Source organism: Dromaius novaehollandiae, chromosome Z (genome assembly GCF_036370855.1).
Source record: "Dromaius novaehollandiae isolate bDroNov1 chromosome Z, bDroNov1.hap1, whole genome shotgun sequence".
Classification (NCBI taxonomy): domain Eukaryota; kingdom Metazoa; phylum Chordata; class Aves; order Casuariiformes; family Dromaiidae; genus Dromaius; species Dromaius novaehollandiae.
Genome location: NC_088132.1, coordinates 22883868 through 22903636, shown reverse-complemented (window position 1 = coordinate 22903636; position 19769 = coordinate 22883868). Strand labels below are relative to the sequence as shown.

Genomic DNA, 19769 nt, shown 5'->3' with positions numbered 1-19769 from the left:
AGGTAGTTGTAAAGTGGCAGCCTAATTGCTGAAGTGGATATGTATTTTACAGGCTATCTTCCACCACGACTTGCAGCATAAGGACCTTCACAGCTAAATATAGTCGTCATTGGAGGAGATCCCCAGCTGATGTACAGAGCTGGGGTAGTTCCTATTGGTTTGTGTGGATCTTGAAACTAGGTAGGAAAAACTGACAGTTTAAATATAGTGGAGTTGCAGGAAACCTACATGGAAATCTTTCAGTGTTGCTGGAAGTGTGAATGTTTAAAGAAGCCCAGGAAGAAGTGAAAATGCAACATTGTCCTACTGAAATCCTGGGAGAAGGAGAAGGTGCAGACGTAGAACAAGAGAGTCAGGAGAGAGAAAGAAAAGAAGTGCTCACATTTCCTATAGTCTGGATGATTGCAAAAAATGGGAAAACTGGAATGGGTATTATGAAATTATTTCAGATAATGGCTGTCTGTTTGTTCAAGTCTTTGTGTGCAGTTAGAGTTCATGAAATTTCAGCATGTATCTGTGACCCGTTTCGGAGTTGTTTTGTATTCATTATTGCGCTCACAATGGCAATGCCATGCTCACGGCTGTGTAACAGAAGGCTCAGCACATTTTGTCTTGTCTGTTTTCCTAATGCTGTCACCACGCTTTCCTGCCTGCTTCATGCTTTTGCTTTTCATTCATCCTCTTTGTCCTTTACTGTATTCCTATTATATGTGTTTGTAGCTGTATATAACAGTGTCTGGTTAGAGTGTAAGGACTTGACAGAAAACAACAGTAGCACAAACAGTAAGAAATACATATTTAAAGTTACAAAAATGTTAATATTATGAGATTATTATGAAAAAGTGAGATACTAATGAACAAAAGCAAGAAAATTAGGAGTTACAATATGTACTATTCATTCCATGTTCTAAGGTGTTAAGTCCTAGGTACAGAACTACATTCAGAATCAAAATCTTAACCACACACCTGCAACACCCCTTGCTTTTTAGTGTGAGCCTCTCTCATATTGTGAGCAAAAATTTGTCTATGCATTTAAGAGCCTCCATTCTCCAGAATCCTCACCTGTCTTAACTATAGTGCTGCCCACCTCTTCAACATTTGTTCCTATGGATGTACACAGTGGAAAAATAGGTGTATACATACCTACAGTGCCCTCTGCTGAAAAGAATAGCAAATCTGCAAAAGAAAATGCATAAACCAAATCCTGAACTCAAGTGAAATGTCTCTGGTAGGGTTCAACAGGTGTCCCAAAAAACAGAGCTGGCTCCACGGTATAATCTGTCCCAGGGGAATCACCAAATCCTTCATAGCTCTGATGACAGTGTTCAAAATGGAGGGAGGGTTAAGAAAAACTAAAGGCTTTCGGGTTGACCCGAGATGCTCTCTCCCCAAATGGGCCAAATAACGTAGGGTGACCTAAAAGGGTGCATGCAAGATTTTGAGAGTGGTGCACCTTTAGGATGAGTGTGTTTATGTGGTCGCTGATGTTATACAGAGATGCCCAGGCTCACTGATCTGATGTTCTGAAACACGAAACCGAGGAAGGGCAAGAGTCTGATCTCTGCTCCATGCATTACTCCTCTTTTTGTGTTGTTTTTTTGAGGATGATTTCATGGCAATCACGGTGTATAATTCCTGCATTGAGAAGCAAAAAAACCCTGCCTGACCCTGGGAGCGGTGAGAGCGCTCTGGCGAGCTCCGGGAAGCGGAGAGCAGCAGCAGAGGCCACCACCCCACCGGGGGCAGGCAGAGGACAAACACAGCTGATTCAGAGCGGTACGCGTTAGTCCAAGGCTGGCATAAAACCTTGAAGGAAGAATTTTGCGTATACGCCTAACGGCTGATATACTGAAATGACGTTTGTGCTGTGTTAAAACAGCCGGCTCATTTCCTTCCGTGCGGAAGCCGGCTGTGTTTGACTGCCCCTATCAACACATTTGTCTTGGAAGGGCTTAAAACTATATTTTTGGTCCCAAGAAGGAGACACCTCGCAGCTCTCGCTGCCTTGCATCTGCCAGGCAGACGGAGCCATTCGGATGAGTGAATAACTGCACTGTCGGTGGCAGCGCAGCCCCAGAGGTGACAGGGAGGATCTGCTCTCGTGTGGTGCTTTCTGCAGAGTAACCCAGTGTCTGTACAGCTGATTATAATACTTACCTGGACAGCCTTCTATGTAACTGCTGGAGCAAACTGTTTCAGGATACTTGCATATTGCTGTGTTCTTTGAGTATGACCCAATAGGTCTCTGGGTAGAGGAAAGAGGGGAATGCCACTGGGGAGGAAGCATGACCCCTTATCTCACAGGGAAGGAGTCTGAAAGTCCGAAACCGGAGAGCTGAGAGACAGCCGAGGGTTGCTGTAACACAGTGATTAAATGTCCATAAACTGTCCAAGTTCAACTCTGCCAGAAACATACAGCACTTGTTAGGATACTGCTGCTTTGCAGTGATAGCAGACTTACCAAGGGCCAAATCCTGACACTTTTACAGTAGTCTCATTTTGCTGTTATCTCTCAGAAATCAGTGACTGTGTTCCTGGTGTTTCTCCTTGTTCATAAGTGGTTCAGTGTTGGATCCGTGAACATTTCTGAATATTATACACCTAGAAATCAAAGCTAAATTTCTATTTTCCCCCTTCAGGTAAAGTTCTGAATGACTTCAATAGGAATATGGTCCTGAAAACAACCTAAATTCTGCAGTGAGCTAGTTAACGTGGAAGGCAATGTATAATTAATATACAAATCGGCTTTAAAAATCAAATTCCTTCTCTTGTTTAATGTTTTCAGGATAACCCCAGATCTGCAACACAGTAAGTGAGATGAGGGATAAAACGTCAGGTTAAATAGCCACCTCTCTCTAGCACCACCACACCTGACCAGAACCAATACTGGATGGCATTTTTGGAAGGGATTTCCAGTAGCACTTGAGTAGGATCGTAGGTCAGATCACATAACCTGTTGTCAATGTTCTCTGACAGAGAACACTGACTTCATGGGAATTAAAGGAGAGAACTGGCCCCATGTTTGCAGAATACCACTGAAGTCCAACAAGCATTTGTTGTTTTATGAAAAAACATCTTCTGTAGAGGCCACTATGGTGGAATCTTTAGGGTAGATGGTATCAAAATGTGATGAAAAGTGTGATGCAAGGATGGTCCCTGGAAGGATGACATGGAAAAAATCTTTTCAACAACAAAGTTCTGGGTAATTTAATTGCACCTTTTTACTGACAGCTAGTACTTTCTTGTAGTGCAGACAGGCTCTTAGTGCCTGTATCCCTGTGCTTATTTATTCAGTTGATCTTGCTGTCTACATAAACCCCAGAAGCATAAAGCACAGAAGGTGACACAGAAACTTTTCTAAATGTCATCTGATGTTTATAAGGGCAATGAATCTATTATGTAATTTTCCACATATCTACTCTCTAGTATTTTATGGTCATTATCATTCATGGTACTGTTGTGTGTGAGTAAGTAAGAAAGTCCATAAAAAGGTAGGTTAAACGTGATTAATCCAAGTACTGTAAAAAAGATACTGAGAAATATTGTTAAAGTTTGGGCACTTTTCAAGGGATTATTCCTCTGGTTGTCATTTATATCAATACAATATTTCGAGAAATAGGGGATATGTGATTTCTTTCTGATTCTCTTTTCAGCAGTAATTCCTTAAAATAGCATCCTGCGGTCCATACTACATATATGCTGAATCAAATATGAGCCTGTATCAAATGGATTTATTTAGTTTATGACAAAGAAATAATACCTTTTCCAACCAGTGGCCCACTGAAGTCTGGATGATTTCTGCCACTGACTCTGACAAGATCCAGATTTTTATTCTATCATCCAGTATTTCAAAAATGCACTCATGTAACAAACAATTGTCCTGAGAGCTGTGTACAAGGAGAGAAATTGCATGCACTTGTATTCTTGGAAACCGTTTTACCTCTTGTAAATAACAATGACACAGCTAACTGAGAAAGAGCTATGGTTTGTTCCTTTGAGGGGTTGGTTCTGGTTTTCCTGCTCTTCCTGGAAAGGTTGTTGCAAGAACAGGCAGCTGGGAGCACGGCTGCGGAGGATGATTTTCAGATTAGCAGATGGGATAGGTTGCACTGAAAAGTGTGGGGAGAGTCCTGCTCCAGCCCTCTGCATGGACGATCCTTCTTGGATCTGTTGCCATGAGCTACAGAGATATCACTATTGGGATATCAGTCATTTCCTTTGGGAATGGGGAGGATAAGTCCCCAAACTTCCAGACCAAAGTTATGTGAAGTATTGCACCCGTAAGATAGAGAAGATATATGGATCACAGCCCGGTAGTCCAGACAAGTCATCTTGTGGACCTGCTGTGCGTTGCTAGTTGCCAGAGCGTGACATCTCAGGACTTGCCTGCCTCGGCGGGTGCAGAGAGTTTGCACGTTCTCCCTGCCCGTGCTCCACGCCGGCTGGACACAAGCCATCTCTTCTGCAGAAGCCATGTACTCACATCAGCGGGGCGCTGCGCCCCTGCTCCCCGCCAGCCAGATGCAAGGCAGCCCCGGGCTAGAAGCCATGTAACCACTTCGAGCATGGGTAGCGCAGACACACAGCTGGCCGTGCTGTTCCTACATGGGCCATAAATGGCCCAGGATGAGATCAAATAAGAAATAATGTAATCAGAGATTCATAAATGAACTGTACATTCATGTAGATTTATTGTAAATTCACCCCTCACCAAGCAGAAAACCAGTCTAAACTGAAAGAAATTTGTATGTTTTTAAATATCTTGCACTTTACCACTTTTTTTAACCATTATCTTATGTCACATAGTTGTCTTAATGCAAAGAGAAGCCATAAAAAAACCCGGAAGACTAATTCAGGGTTTCTAAATGGGGGATGATAGTTTTAAAGTAAAGAATCCATATCATGTCTTTTTTTAAGGTATAATGTAAAATACCATCAAATACATGTACAGTAAAACAGGATATAGTTTTGCCTTAGTGAAGCTGTGAGTAAGACAGAGGGAGTTTGCTCATTCTCCCAAAATTCCCTGTGTGACTGTAGAATATGGTCCACACTGACTTTGCCGCAGAGGCTCAACCCTATGATCCTTGTTCACTCGAGAAGAAGGAATATAATGCTTGCAGTCAAGCCCAGTGATGCAATTAAGTCATCCTGTTGCTCTAATATTTTCTCCCACTCACATCACAGTAAATTAAACCCCTCCTACTTTAAGTTTATAAAAGCTGAGCTATTTCTGTTGCATCTTTTTTACAAAAGAGCTGAAGTTTTCAGGGTCAGACTATCCAGTCAAAATCAACCACTTCTGTTAATCACCCATCAAAAGTTAGATCAGACCTCTCTATTGTCATGTGAAAATAACAGCGGCATATTATAACTGACGGATGCTATTTTTGTAATAAAGCTTTTTAAACTTGTTTAACTTCATAGTTTTCATAGTCTCCCAGCTCTCATTTTCAACATAGTGTAAGAAAAATCTGAAATCCTCAGTCTTATTTATTTCAAAAATTTTTAAAAAATCTATTGCCATAGAAGCCAGTCCAAGCAATTCTAAGAAAATGCCAGGTTTTTTTCATGTGCATATATGTATGGATCATTATTCAGTAGATGAAACACTTGTATCTCTTAATTGGTATATTCTCTGTGAATATAAGTCTGTACATAATATGGAAGTTATATTTATTTGTACATAGGGTCTTGGAAAGAAGCCCTTCTATCAGAGGTCCTACTATAGCTACAGAATGTTTCACTGTGGTGTATACACTTTTTCACATTAACATATAAACCTGATATTACTGACACAGAGCTCTTCACATAAATCACTTTATGTAATTAAGTTGTCTAAGTGTGACTAACGATAACAACAATAAATAATAATGAATAAAAATAATAATAATAAAAAGGACTTTGTGTGATTTTGTTCAGTATTTTCTGGCTTAGTTGTTTTGGACTTGCTACAGATCTGAAAATATTTTTTTAAGTATCTGCTCCGGGTTGAATTGTGGTCTGCAAAGCTACAATCATATGTGTTTAAGTAGCACTTATGGCCTCTTGCCACATCACTGTGCTGCTGCCTGTGCAAACACAGAGGAAGAAAAACAATCCATGTTCCAGGGAGCTCAAAATTTAGTTAAGCAGGGCTTTTTCCTCTACAGCCCAATGTGAAACTACCAGACAACTACTTCCTCGAGTTGCATGTATCTGGAGCCCTGTGGTCCCGTTTGCACTAAGCCTCCCCATACATTTCTTAACTGAGATGTGTTTGTTCACAGGTTGTTCTGAAAGCCAATCTTCAGCTTGACACCTTGTTGTTTACTCTTCAGACTGCACAGCCTCTTGTCCTTGCCAGTCAGCATGTTTGGCTTTTTTTCAGTTCATGGTTGGATGAAGGATACTTTTAAACAAGATGAGGATTGTGAACAGAGAACAGCAAAAAAAAAAAAAAAAAAAAAAAAAAAATCACAAAATTGTTTAATTTCATTTATAAAACTTTTAAAGTCTTTGAGTAATGTTAAAATTTTCCCATAATCAACCAAATTCTCCAATACTAGGACTTCACAAGTCAGTTAGAGAAAATTGCAGTCTGCAACTTTATTTGAGAAAATAGCCATTATTACTTATTGTTTGTCCAGTAGTAGTCCCAGGAAACCTGGGCCTTTTTTAATAAGGCACTGTGCAAATCCTAAAGACCTGAGGACTGTGAAAGAAGTTTTTGATTCACTTTTAACCATATTAAAGCTTTGAAATTTTAGGTTGGAAACAACACAAGTAGTTTGTGAATAGACTGGAAATTATGAAAGGTGATTTTCCTGAGACATACGTGCTTGCCAAATGGAAAAAAAAATGGACAAGGTTGGATGCATCCTACAAAAAGCAAAGTTGGAATATGTCACAAAGGCAGGTGTGAGATGCTTTGAAATTTAGTCTGGGGAAGGAAAGTTTAAAAGAAAGACTGTTTTAGGTTTTTATTGAGAAGGGAACTGCAGGCACTCACGCCTGGTCCCATGCATGCATGCGTACACACACACACGCATATACACACACACACGTGTCCTCCCTAAGGAACAGAGGCAGTCACAGTAACGCTGTATGCAAGTGTGCAAGGTCTTACTCTGCTGTTTGGTAATATTTGATCCACACCTCAGCTTCAGCCACTGTTGAACAGAGAGGGAAGGACTTAAAATCATTTATTTCCACAGCAGACCTTTATGGTATATGACAAGTGCAGGGCAGGGAAGGGGAGAAAAAAATGCATTAAATAGCCTCTTTGGCCCTGTCTGGAGAAATGGTGGAAGATTTCCTTGCCATGTGTATCCCCTTGCATGGGCAAATACTTCTCTGTCTTATCTGTGGTGCCGGAAAGAAGAGATCTCTGTTCACTCATTATTACATTTGCATTTACAAGTAGTTACATTTGGGATGATAATTAACAAGGAGAAATCAAATGTAATGTGTATTGTTAAAACTATTTGATCTCTCCTCTGGAAAGACTTCAGAAGCTGCCTGAGCTTACCTTTAAAACACAACCAAGGAACTCCCTTCCTGCCAACACCTTTCTCAGGGAATTAAATATTCTCAGATACTCTTAAAGAATATTGAGAAATAGACTATAGATTATCATCTATTACTCCCTATTATTATAAACATATCTCTAAGGAGATGTCAGTTATCTCTTCCTTTCCTACTTGTGCTGATTTCTTCATGTCAGCTTGGAAAATTTATAACATTTGTTGTGGGCAAAGGGGCTTTGTTGTCAGGGTCATAAGGCACCAAAGATTAGGCCAATGATTAGGCCATAAATCTATACGTTCCCTCAGAGACCTCAACCCCAACCAAACTACTTCTTGCATGGCAATATATGAGGGTCATAGGCAGAGAAGTTCCCAGCATCCCCTAAATAAAAAAGCACTAAATCAGATATTTAAATAAGAAATTGACAGGGATCTCTGAATGAAACAGAGGTGTCCTGCAAAGCTTTGAATTACTTGCAACCACTTTTCACCTGCTGACAGGCAATGATGAGGAAATATTAGCCCTCCATGACAACTTTTCCCTCACTGCTTCATCGCAGTGCCACCAGAAAGGTGTGAAACTGCATGTACTTGTTCCTCCACAGCAGAGGACTGCTTGCCACCGCACTGGGTCAGAAACTAATCAGAGCTCAGACATGCTACCTGAGGCAGAGGAAGGTAAGGGTGTGAGGATATGTTTCTGTATACTGTATTGCCAGGGAAAATATACCGCTTCGCTGGATTTTAAATTCGGTACTACTTTCCTGGCAGGTAGCAGAGAACTGGGCAGGAGGGGAAAAGCATGAGAAAAACTGATAAAAATAATTATCAGTTATAATTTATTTCTAAAAGGAGGATTAACAAACTGCTTTCCTGCCTGTCTCCCTACAGCTGGGTTTATTTTACTGCAAAATTATGGTAAAGTTTTGTGTACTATTTCAATTTGGCAAAGGCAAGAAAACACCAACACCACATACCTGCTGCCTGTTCTTGGTTGCTGACTGAGATGAAGGAAAAGAAAAAACACTTCCAGAATTTTCTGACTCCCTATGAAAATCTAACTCTGCTCTGTGGCCATTTACTGTCTACCTGCCTTGATATTATCCCATACTGGTGGTAGGAATTTGCCTCTAATAGCAATGGCCAACTCTTGCTCATTTGCTGTCCTTATTTTCTCGACTAAGGGGATTTTAGCATGATTTTATGTAGCTGGGAGATACTGCTAGCCAAAGCTAGCTCTGAAGAGCTCGAGTTATGCACCCAGGAACACGCAAGACTTCAGGAACAATTACCTTGGGTACTGGGAACACGAGGCTCTTCCAGGCTAACATGGCCTGTTGTTCAGCATTTGTGGCTCTGTTGTGAGGGTCAGTAAACCCATTTTTCCATTATATTTTATAATCTACTTAAAAAAAAAAACCCTTTTCTAAAATCCAGTTTCCTTCCCAAAAAGAACAGCAAACAATTTTCAGCAAAGCTGTTACCAAAAATTGACTGAAAGCAGAAATTCCCTAGTGTTCTATATTATTAGTAAACATTTTTTCTCTAAAAATGTTTCGTGGACAAACCCCTACACTCACCTGTCCTGCCAAGAGCCTGCTTAAAACCCGGTAGGATATGCTGCCCTGGGAAAGGTAGGGACAAATACAGCAGAGCCAAACCTGCCATGTCCTCAGCCCCATTCATTCTGCTCTTGGCTTCTTCAGACCACCATCCTTTCTGTCCCCCACACTGCCAGGCACCCAAAATAAACGTTGTCATGACAAAGTATCCACACAAATGGAAACAGGCAAGTTATGAAGGTCTCAGGTCTTGTTTGCCTTTATATGGCTCAGGCGATGCAAAGGAACCTGATCCAGAAGTAAATCTACAGCCCTGGCCAAACTGGCTTGAAACAGTGTTGGTATAACTCAGAATCTGTGCGCAAAGGTTTGCTTTATGTATAACTGCGGGTTTCACACTTTTTCATTTAATTAATATCTCAGTAGGCCACCTGTGCTTCTGTAACCTGTCACATCCTGGGAGAAGTGTACCTTTTGCTTACAGAAAAGAGCAGTGTAGGGGATTGATGTCAGTGTGACTTTTCTTCGGGCACATTGCAGGCACTGCTGTATTCCAGGCGAGACCAGTTTGTCCCTCCTGGCGCTACTTACAGTTGTCTTTAGTACCACTTATCAGCTGAAAGTACAGAGGTGAGGGTCAGCTGTGCAAGTGCCACCAGGCATCATGGAAGGAAAAGAGAGCAACTGGCATAAACAACGTCCTCAGTTGTTTGGCAATGGGTTTGCATCAAAATCTGCGTACCAGTGAAAAGGTGACACTACTCATACACACTAACTGCTTCACTTGCCCTGGCAAACTCTACCACTCCTGGCTTACAGAAGGGAAACAAAAAAACAGTTTATTGGCATAATGCTGCTTTGACACCTGCTCCAGTTGGCTAGAGTTCAGCTAACATCACAGAGCCCAATACATAGTCCCTGCAAACAGACACTTCTCGGAAGGGGCAAAAAACCCAAAACGCACCAGCCGTCAGCTCTGCCACAGACTGCATGGCACGGCGATCCCCCAGAGAGGTGTCAGTCTCAGGGCCAAGCAAGCGAGGCGGACTGAAACACAAATAGATCATGTCCTCATTGCACACAAGCTGGTTCATCCGGATTAATATCTGGCACCGGTGCAGCTGCTGAAGCCTGCATTTTCTTGGAATTACATCCATACCAAAGTGTCCAGCAGCGGGTGTGTTTGTGGACACTGGTAAACAACCTCATCCCTGCCAACAGCAAGGAGATAATAATAAAATCCCTAATGCAGAAGACAGAGATGTGCAGCCAGGACAGACACAGTAAGCAGAGTAATACATGTCACTGTCTCCTTGTTCCAAATATATACTTATCCTAGCAGTAAGGCAGCTGTTCTCCTCCTTAGTCAAAATCCCTGTTGGCCTTCCTTGTAACAAATGCATCACCCTCTGGGCTAATTTCAATTCTGAATTTTGCAGAAAAAGGACAATGACAGAGGGAATAGATAGAGAGAGTGCATAAAATACTGACCACGTGTGTCAGTAAAGGGTAGGTCTTTAAACAAAGCTGGTTTTTCCAGGCTTTCATTAGGCAGTGAGGGCCTCCTTGCACCAGTCCTGGGCAAGTCAGGCAGGAGCTTAGGAGCTTAGATGGATCGATACCTTTCTTCACCAACCACACTGGCAGCAGTAAGAGCCACACAGGGTGAATTTCTCAGCCCCAACACATACCTGTGAAGAGCTGTGGTTGGTGTTTTCCTTCTAAAGGGAGAATTCAGCTGATTTCCTTCTGCTGTTAATTATTTTCCCTGAAGGCATGTAAACTGTTAAAGAATAGTGAATTGGAACTGTCTAGAAATGGCTGCTTAGCACAACTTCTATAAAACTTGCTTAGCATGAGTGGCTAGATTTGCTGAAGCCTTAGGCCGAGCATAGGAAAAGTAACAAATCTTTACTTAGTTTAATAAAAAACAGTGCCTCAGAGCTCGTTCAGGCTGGGAAAATAAGGGAGCCACACGCAGTCTGCGCACCTGTGTCACCGACTCCGAGAGGGAAGATGCCAAAACAATGGGGAAAAATAAGACCTTGGGATACAACCACCATCAGAGACTGCAAAAAAACAAAAATAAGGAGGAAAAACAGCTTGCCTCAGAATGACGATGAGACCCAATGAGAAGCAGGAGACCCCAGACCAAAAAATTATTATTGGTCTAACTATCGTGTGAGGGGTGGGAAATGTAAGTTGAAAAGACTATAAATACCCAGGATTTGTTTATGTTGGGGTCCCTCTTCGGAGGCACCCAGCTCGAGCTGTAATTATGGCACGCGCGTGATTAAAATTATCTGATTTGTTTTGATTTGACTCTGAACTTTTCTGCAGGAACCTAGGGTCAAGCCCTGTTATGGAGGCCGACAGGCCTAATTTCCATAACAGTTTAGCTGAGCAGTACTCCATCATTTTCTGAGTCCCAGGTGACGAAGGTCTCTGTCCACCCACGGGAGGGCCCTGGCTGGAAGCGTGCACCAAACCGGCATCCAGAGTTGCATGAGCTTGCACACGAGCATGAGCGTGTACAACATGCAATCCACTGATGGGTTGCTGGGAGTAATTTGCCCAAACTGGTTGCATATGGAGATACAGGCGATGCTGATTTTTCTTGGTGGACAACCAATAAATTATCAGCAGACTGAAAAATGCTCTGTTGACTTTGAAAAGATAGGGACTAAGTCAATCTTTGTGCGTTGCACAGAGCTAGAAACAGCAAAGGGACAAGGCTCAGTGAACCACTCTGCTTTCCCTAGGTTGCAGCACAGTTTTGGTCCCAGGTAATATAGAGCTAATTTAAGTCAATTAGTAGCTAGCTAAGTCAAATAAGATAGGACAAGCCATTTTTCTAGCCAAGCCTTCACTTTTTCCTGGACTTTTCATTTACTGCAGGCAGAGTAGTCTCAGAAAATAATACCTCCATTTGGTTCCAAAAAAGGCTGTCCAAAAAGAAGTAGAGAGACAAAGTGAGTATACTTGAACTGGAGTTCCCCTGGAAGTAGGAGTCACCTATCAGAGGCTGTTGCTAGGAAGATACTCTTTGTCGGAGCTGTTGTTGGAGGTTGTTGCTCCATACTCTTCGTATGCTAATGTGAAAGTATTTGCTATAGGATGAAGTAAATGCCATCCCCTTTGGGACATGGAAACTGCAAGCAAAGCGAGGGCCAAGAATCTTAACTATTTAAATATTTTAAGCAGTGAAAAGGTTTGTTTGTTTCCATCAGAACTACAAAATAGGTATTACAAATATTTCTTTGCTTCATTGTATTTAATATTCTTCACCTGGAGTTAACCCTGACCTCAGGTAACAGTGTCCCTTTAAATTACCTCCTGTTCCTAGTGATATAAATGAAATAAGAAGTGCTACAATTACAGAATATCTGACAAGTTGTTTCACATACATTGCTGTCCCTATATTATTCTGGATTTTTCTTTTAAGGTATTTGGTGTTTACCCATTTCCTGTGTATCACCATTAGCAGACTGCTGTAGGCCTGAATATTTTCCTGGTATAACTGTCTTGCTTAACTTTTTTTTGCTTTTTAACCCCATGAATAGAAGCACAGTGGTTTCTTGAGGGTGCAGCCTATGGACTGCATTTGTCTTCTGCCCAATAAAATGGTTAATCACGAGGTTTTTTTCTACTAAAAGTAATTCTGCAGAGCTGCTTGCCTTTGAGTTGTGAGTACTGCTGGAGAGCAAAACCCTCCCCTGGCATAAGGTGTCACCTCCTTCTGAGCTGTGGCAAGAAGAGAGATAGTAAGCCATGGAAGAGGAAAACTTGGTTCCCTGACTTGATAGCCCTGTCTACCATTACAGAAACAGGAGTCCTGTCTTGCTCTGCACTCCACTGACTGGAGTGTGGTAGCCAACACAGGGTGAAAACACAGCAGGACAAGCACAGGTAGTTTCCATGTGCGTTATCAGGCTGGGGTATTTTCACACATTAAACATCAAATGCTACCAGTGTGTCTTTCATTTCTCAATGCAACATATGCTAAAGGTAGGTTTCCTAACCCCCTGCTAAAAGAGGTATATGATATCTCTTGAATACTGTATTCCTGCTATTGACTTCTCTTTAATCTGATACCATATATTCTACTACGCATTTCAGCTCTTTTCACAGCAGCTGCTGAGGATCTGTGATGAATGATATCTCTTGTCCCTGAGGCACCTACCCAAAGAAATACATTGTGCATTTCCATAATTGCTTTTTTCCTTTTTTTTCTTTCTCTCTCTCTCTCTTTTTTTTTTTTTTTTTTTTTTTAATGACTGTCTGAAGGAAGATATTTCTGCCGTGGACAAAGAACATTCAAATCTTGCTGCTGGGAAAGAGCTGTGAGTTCCTCTAACTGTGGGATGTTATCTGGGTCAAGGGCGATACTAAAGCCTGATAGGACTGGGAATTGTTGGATTCACAGGGGGAAAAAAATCTCCTTAAGTAGCTCTAAAGCACAATCTATTCACTTTCCTTTAGCGCCTTTGTCTGCAGGACAATGGGGAAAGGTTCAGACAGGAGACCTCTGAGATGACAGGATTCTTTAAACCCCTCAGATCAAAGCTGTAGATAACACAGCTCTACCAGCTGAGCGACAATCCTCCCGTGGTTACAGACTGAAGAATTTGGGGAGGAACACAAAAGGGAGAGAGCTGTAAGACAGGAAAGGGAAGGAGAGAGGGGGCATTCCTATTTTTGCATGATGCTGTCTCTTAATCTTGTTTCCTTCTAGTCTATAATGCTTTATCTACTTTACCTGGTCTGCACGAGTCCTGCTGGAGTTTAACTTCATAGTGCAGCATGAGTTAACTATCAAGCTAACTTGTTTCACAGCTTAGACACTCTCTAGAGACCTCGACTTGGCCGTGGTGGTAGTGAAATCTCCCTTGACTTCTGCAGCAGATGCAGCAGGTGCACAGAGACTGAGCCCAAAGGAGTGACCGCATCTTAGAGGAGTCACCTGCTGTTGGCTCCTGCTTTCAGAGACTGTATGAAGAGAACTCAAAGCAAGATAAATCCATTAGTGTAGAGCAAAGATTAAAAACACACACAGATGAGTACAATTTGTCTGTGCAGTGCCTCTTCATGAACCAAAGGGTTGGGAGGACAGAACATCCAGTTCAAACTCAATATATCACTTTAGACATAAAATAACAAAACACTCTCTGTGGTATGATAATTCCTGATTCTAGACAATTACATCAGCCTTGCAAAGTGTAATCAGGAAATATCCTGAAAGCATGAAGTCCACTGCAGTCAAAATAACAAGGCATCAATAGCAAATACACTACACAAATCTTTCAGTCTTCTGTTTTCTTTAAAAAACCTCATTTGATTTCCTAAAGAAACAAGGCAGGCTGCCTGTCTCTGTGTCCCTCCATTATAAGGGTTTTGTTGTTGTTGTATTTTACTTACTGGCTAGTTCCACTCAGATTTGACAGAAGGGTGAAGGTCTCAAAGCTAATTCAGTTGCCAGGAGTTTCATGGAAACAGTCACCTGACTGCAGAGTGAAAGGTTACTATAGAGTGCCTTCACTTAAAAAGAGGTGAATGACCTTCTGCATTATTAGACTTGGAAAGGTCAAGAGAGGGAGAAGCAGAGACCTTATAAACACCTCAACAACAGGAAAATCTCTCAATTTCTGTGTAAGATACAGCACCATAGGAAATCTGACATCATTAGTTCATGGAGCTCCATGCATCTGCTTGACTTTCACTGGCTTTTATACTGAATAAAGATGCCTGTAACAACAGTCCTGCAAATAGTGTATGGGACTAAGAAGACAAGGAAGCACTGGGAGATGTGGATTTGAATACAGAGGGTGTCTGTTATGAGCTCCTCCGCAGAGTCCTCAGCCTGAGGTTGGGGCAGAGGTTGAACTGGGGTGCGAGCTGCATGCCCCCACAGAGGAGCTGCTGGCCACAGGCAGGAAAGATGGGAGGATATCTGCTAGTTATTCCAGACTGCTGTTTCCCAGCAGGGTTAACAGTTTGTCAGCACTGCATATAAATTCAGTCTCCTGAAAGGAAGAAATTTAAGGACTTCCGAATGTTAGGAAAAAATCCAGTCTGTGTATCAGCCATTATAGTGCGGTAACTTTTGGACCATTCTTCTGCATGCATTGTATCACACACATCTGAGATGGCTGAATACGTTGCAGGTTTTCTCTAAAATTGCATCAAAGGCTATTATTTGTAAGAGACCTTTATTTACTTAATATGACAATTTTGTTCAGCTGAGGTGGACTGAGCAGCTTCTTGTATTTCAGGACACACTTTAACGCTCTATTGGAAAGGCTATAGGGATTGTATTAAGAGGAAAATTTGATATCTGGTTTCACTTATTGAAAAAATCTGAAATAAAACTTAGGCAGAGAGAGAGATGATCCCTGAATCTGAACTGACTGATGGATGATGACATTTTTGTAAAGTCTTCTTTATTGGAAGGTGGCCTATTGGATTAATTCCCAGCCTTCTGATTAAAGTACAACCAAGTATCTTCTGAAGAAGAAACTGATGGACTCACTTCATAGTAATTAATTTCAACAGAAATGTGTGGTAATCTGCCACCACCTTTGGTTTTCTTGTGGCAAAAGGATTAGGCCCAAAGACATCTATCACAGCCTCAGGGGTCACCTCAGCACTGACTGAAAGGTGAAGAATCCTACCAACCCATCTTCCCCATAGCATCCACTGAGTACCGGCCTGGTGAGTTTGTGCCATAAATCCTCACTCACTGAATTTTTATTTTCCTTCAAAACCTAGCACCTCTTGCAGCAAAGATGAGTAATCCAGCTCACAGAGAAGCTATCATTCATGTAGGCAAAAAAAATTATTTTTGACAGCAGTGACAATATGGCAACCTTAGACCCAATGAATAAACTTTCTGTTTCCTGACTTGCCCCTGCAGAGCCTAGCAGAATTTCCAGATTCTTCCCCATGACTCTGCTATTTACAGATTTGATGTTATGGGTACGTCTTGATGATGGAGGAAGGGTAAGTACCCCCAGAAACACTTAAAACGGACATCCTCAACTCTTTAAGATAAAAGTCACTATCATCTAAATGAACAAAATAGTCTGAGTGGTGCCCAAGAAACTGTTGCTACACTCAGCTGACCTCATGACCTATATCTTGGTAGTTCACAGCTGTTTCTGTAAACAAGCCCAGTGAGATCCCTCTAAAGAATCGCACCCAATCAGTTACTGCCAATATCCTGTAGAGATAATCATACTACTAGGTCTGCTTCTGGTTATCAGGCAATACTACTGCCCTGGATCACAAAACACAGCGAAGTCATTTGCGCGCTGTACCAACCAGACCATGAAAGAAAAATCAGTGTTGTCAACCATTGCCTCGCTTGAAGGGCCTGATGGGGCCATAAAAGGAAGAGATTCTTTTTGCTGATCCTGTTCATTTCCAATAAGGTTCATATGCAGGCAATGGAGACTCAAATGAAAGAATATTTGGATGATTTAGACAAAAATAAAATGCATGTTACGCTTTGCACCATCCCCCATCCTTATTACTATTTCATAAACAGTAGCATCCAGATGACAGTGATATAGCTCATGATATATCTAGTGCAGGCACACTCACAGATGATGCCAATAAGGAGGCAGAAGCGCAGTGGTGTACTCCTCACTAGTTGAACTTAACCTGCAACCAGTTGTCTGCCCTTTAGTCAGAAAGGCGAGCCATTACAGCCTCCAAGGCCTGTCTTCTCCATCACGTGCAAGGTCACATTCCCTTCAGTGTTATTTCACGCAGCCTCTCTCTGCAAGGTCACAGCCTCATGCAGCAGATCCCATTGCCTGGAAGAGCAAAACGGTACAGCTTACGCGGAGGGTTTTGGAAGGGCAGATGGAATGAATGGGCTATTTTTTAGGGTGCTCAGACCCAACAGCAGTTGAGGCAGCTCCACCTCCCATCTTTTCCTTTGCCATACAGACAATCCAAAATGAACGGCAACCCGCCACTTCTTCTGGAGTTTGTAACTTAAGATGTTGAGGGACATACTGTCGAACGTCTGCATCCTGTGTACCCTATCAGGGCCTTGTCACTGGCTCACCTGCTTTCCTAGCAGAGTGATGAGAAACACCAATAATACAGTATTTCCTATTTAACAAGAGTTTAACATCTTGCAGTTCTGAAAAAATGACCCTCTGCTGTGAGAAACAAGGAAGTATTTATGATATATAATAAATCAGTTTTCATATTCTCTATCAGCTAACACACATCTTTTGTGATTCATATATTGTGGAAGTGTAGAAAACAATGTCTCACTCACTTACCTGAGTGCTTTGACGTTATAAGAACTATTTAGACCTTCCTACCTTTACAGCAAGGTACCAGACTGTGCAACCTTTTGAGATTCACAGTTGCACAGTCATAGATAACGCCACACTCAGCTTCAGCTTTCTGTTGAGTGAGTCATCCCATTTCCTGGAAAAAACATTTGGGGTCAGACAAGGGAGGAGCAATAGGAACAAAGTAAAACCTGAGATCACCATGGAATGTTTTAAGGTTTTTTCCAGTTAGATTGTCCATTCTTTATTACTGCTGTTATTATTGTTAGGCACAGTTTAAGGCTCAATCGCATATTCTATTACGCCAGCTCTGCACAAGAAAAGAACAAAAAGGCAGTTCCTCACAAAGGAGGTCTGTTGTGAGCCCTCACAGGACACCTAACCTGGCGTTCAGCTGCAAACCTCTGTTAGTGATTGCAGAGCTATTTCTATAATCTAAGGATTTTTTCTGTTTACTTTTTCACACTATCATGATCCCACTGATTTAGGTTAAATTACAATAAGAAATAACTGCTGTTATTGCATTCCAGTCCCTTACGTTTCTTCATCCAGCTGAAATTCCAAATGGCCAAAGGTTCCAAATGCTTCTTAAAGAATGTTTAGGTCCAAAAAAACCCCCGTCTCTACTGCAGCATGTGGGGCCTTTTCTACAACACAAAACTTCAGACTGCCACAGATGCCAGCCAGGGTGGTCAGGTGCAAAGACTTTTGTAATTTTCACCAGTATATCCTCCAATCTATGGTATAGTTGTTACTGTCTTGCCCATGCTGTAGCCTTGACTTCTGCAATTGCCAGTGACCTGCACAGGCAATGAATTATGTTACAAATGCCATATCTAATCATCCCGAAAGAAAGCAGTAGTATTAACAAATAATACAACTTCTAATGCTAAATAAGAAGGAACACAAGAAAAAAGCAATGATTAATTAAAATTGTAAGAATTACTTACTTCTTCAAATATTAAGTCTCACTGGAAAAAAGCCATTGAGCAATATAAAAGAACCTAATCCTTGCATTTAATTACAGAGCAAGATAACACATTACATTTTTAAGTGTATTAATTAGTCTTCTTTATCAAAGATAACAGTCAGCTAGAAAACAATGTTTTACAGCCTGACGATAGACCGCTCTTGAGTAGTGGCACTCTCTCTTCCCCCAGTACACAAATAATTAATTGAAAGATTTCGCAGTCATAAAAAATCAACAAATTCTCACACTGTACAATTAGATTATGGAACGCATTGCTACAAGGTGTGTATGAAGCCAGCTTAACAGGGTCCAAAGGAGGACTTGTCCCTCAAATAAATGATAGCAACGTGCAATATTAAGACAGCATAATCTCTCCACAGAAGCTGGTCCCTCTTGCAAGATATATGTCACCTTTATCTTTAAGCACAAGCAAAGAGCATTACTTATGAATAGGTTTTCCATTACAGGTTACAACAAAATTTCTTATTCTTTGCCTGTTCAGTGCGAGGCAGAGGAAGAAGCAGTGTGTGAGCCAAATGGGCTGCTGCCTCGCACCGCTGTGGATCCCGTCACTCTGGGCACTGAGTGCCCTTGGTGCTGTTTGTAAAGCTCTGCTAGGTACAGCCCTATCTCCAGTGAAATCATAACTGTACTGAAAGTGGCAGTTTGCAACCGACTTCAGCAGTGCCAAGATTTCACCACTGGGTTATACATTTTAATTCATTTACAGCAGCTGGCAGATGTGAGGAGGTCTGAGCTTCCAGTACCACACACCGTTTCTGCAGCATTGACATCTGGACTGTCTCAGGGCAGCTGTCAGGCTAGCTGTCACTGGCTAGTGCTGAGAAGCCATCTGTTAACCCCTTTCCTTCCTACCCCAGTTCTGGTTTCAAAACGATGGCTGCAGAAAACATCCACACTTACCATACTGCGGCCTTTTTTGCTTCTTGTTCCAGAATAAACCTTTTTGTGGGGAAAGTATCTTCAGGTCCCATAGACATGCCACTGATGTAGCGTATATGGGGAGAGAGGCATTTCTGTGCTGTTAAACACTGTGGCTGCAAATTGCCACCGGTATGTTTTTCCTCTCTCTGCATTACAGCTGCCACCCTCCTGCCTGTATTTATTTTCTGGTGCTGCAGTCACTGGCAGTGGTTGCACAGGCAGAGAATTATGGATTGAATAACTGCTTGTACAGTTACAGCCTTGAAACCAGCACACCACAGTTTTATTTGCTGCAGAAATCAAGAGAGAGAGGGAGAGAGGAGAGAATCGAAGAAATGAGGAAGAGGACAACCACACATCAGGGTAACAAAGGGTGACTACCATCGGAAGTTTTGAGGAAAAAGCACAGAACAGTGAGGCAAGAGAACAAGACTGTTTGGTCACCTTGTAGTTTTAATTTTCTCTGATTACC

General features: G+C 41.8%; 1 protein-coding gene and 1 long non-coding RNA gene across 2 annotated transcripts in view; one reads left to right on the top strand and one right to left on the bottom strand.

Annotated features, from left to right (window-relative positions):
- The window catches only part of SLC24A2 (solute carrier family 24 member 2), a 114574-nt gene extending 108675 nt beyond the window's left edge, over positions 1 to 5899 (top strand). The window contains exon 11 of the mRNA XM_064502844.1: positions 1604 to 5899. Coding sequence (XP_064358914.1) covers positions 1604 to 1787 — 184 coding nt within the window. The 3' untranslated portion in view covers positions 1788 to 5899. The remainder of the gene's footprint in view (positions 1 to 1603) is intronic.
- On the bottom strand, positions 3717 to 18242 carry LOC135325151 (uncharacterized). The gene is made up of 3 exons (XR_010386330.1): positions 17921 to 18242; positions 16673 to 17518; positions 3717 to 4601 (listed from the first exon to the last, which is right to left on the bottom strand). It is a non-coding gene; the product is annotated as an uncharacterized LOC135325151 (long non-coding RNA).
- Between the last annotated feature and the right edge of the window lie 1527 nt (positions 18243 to 19769).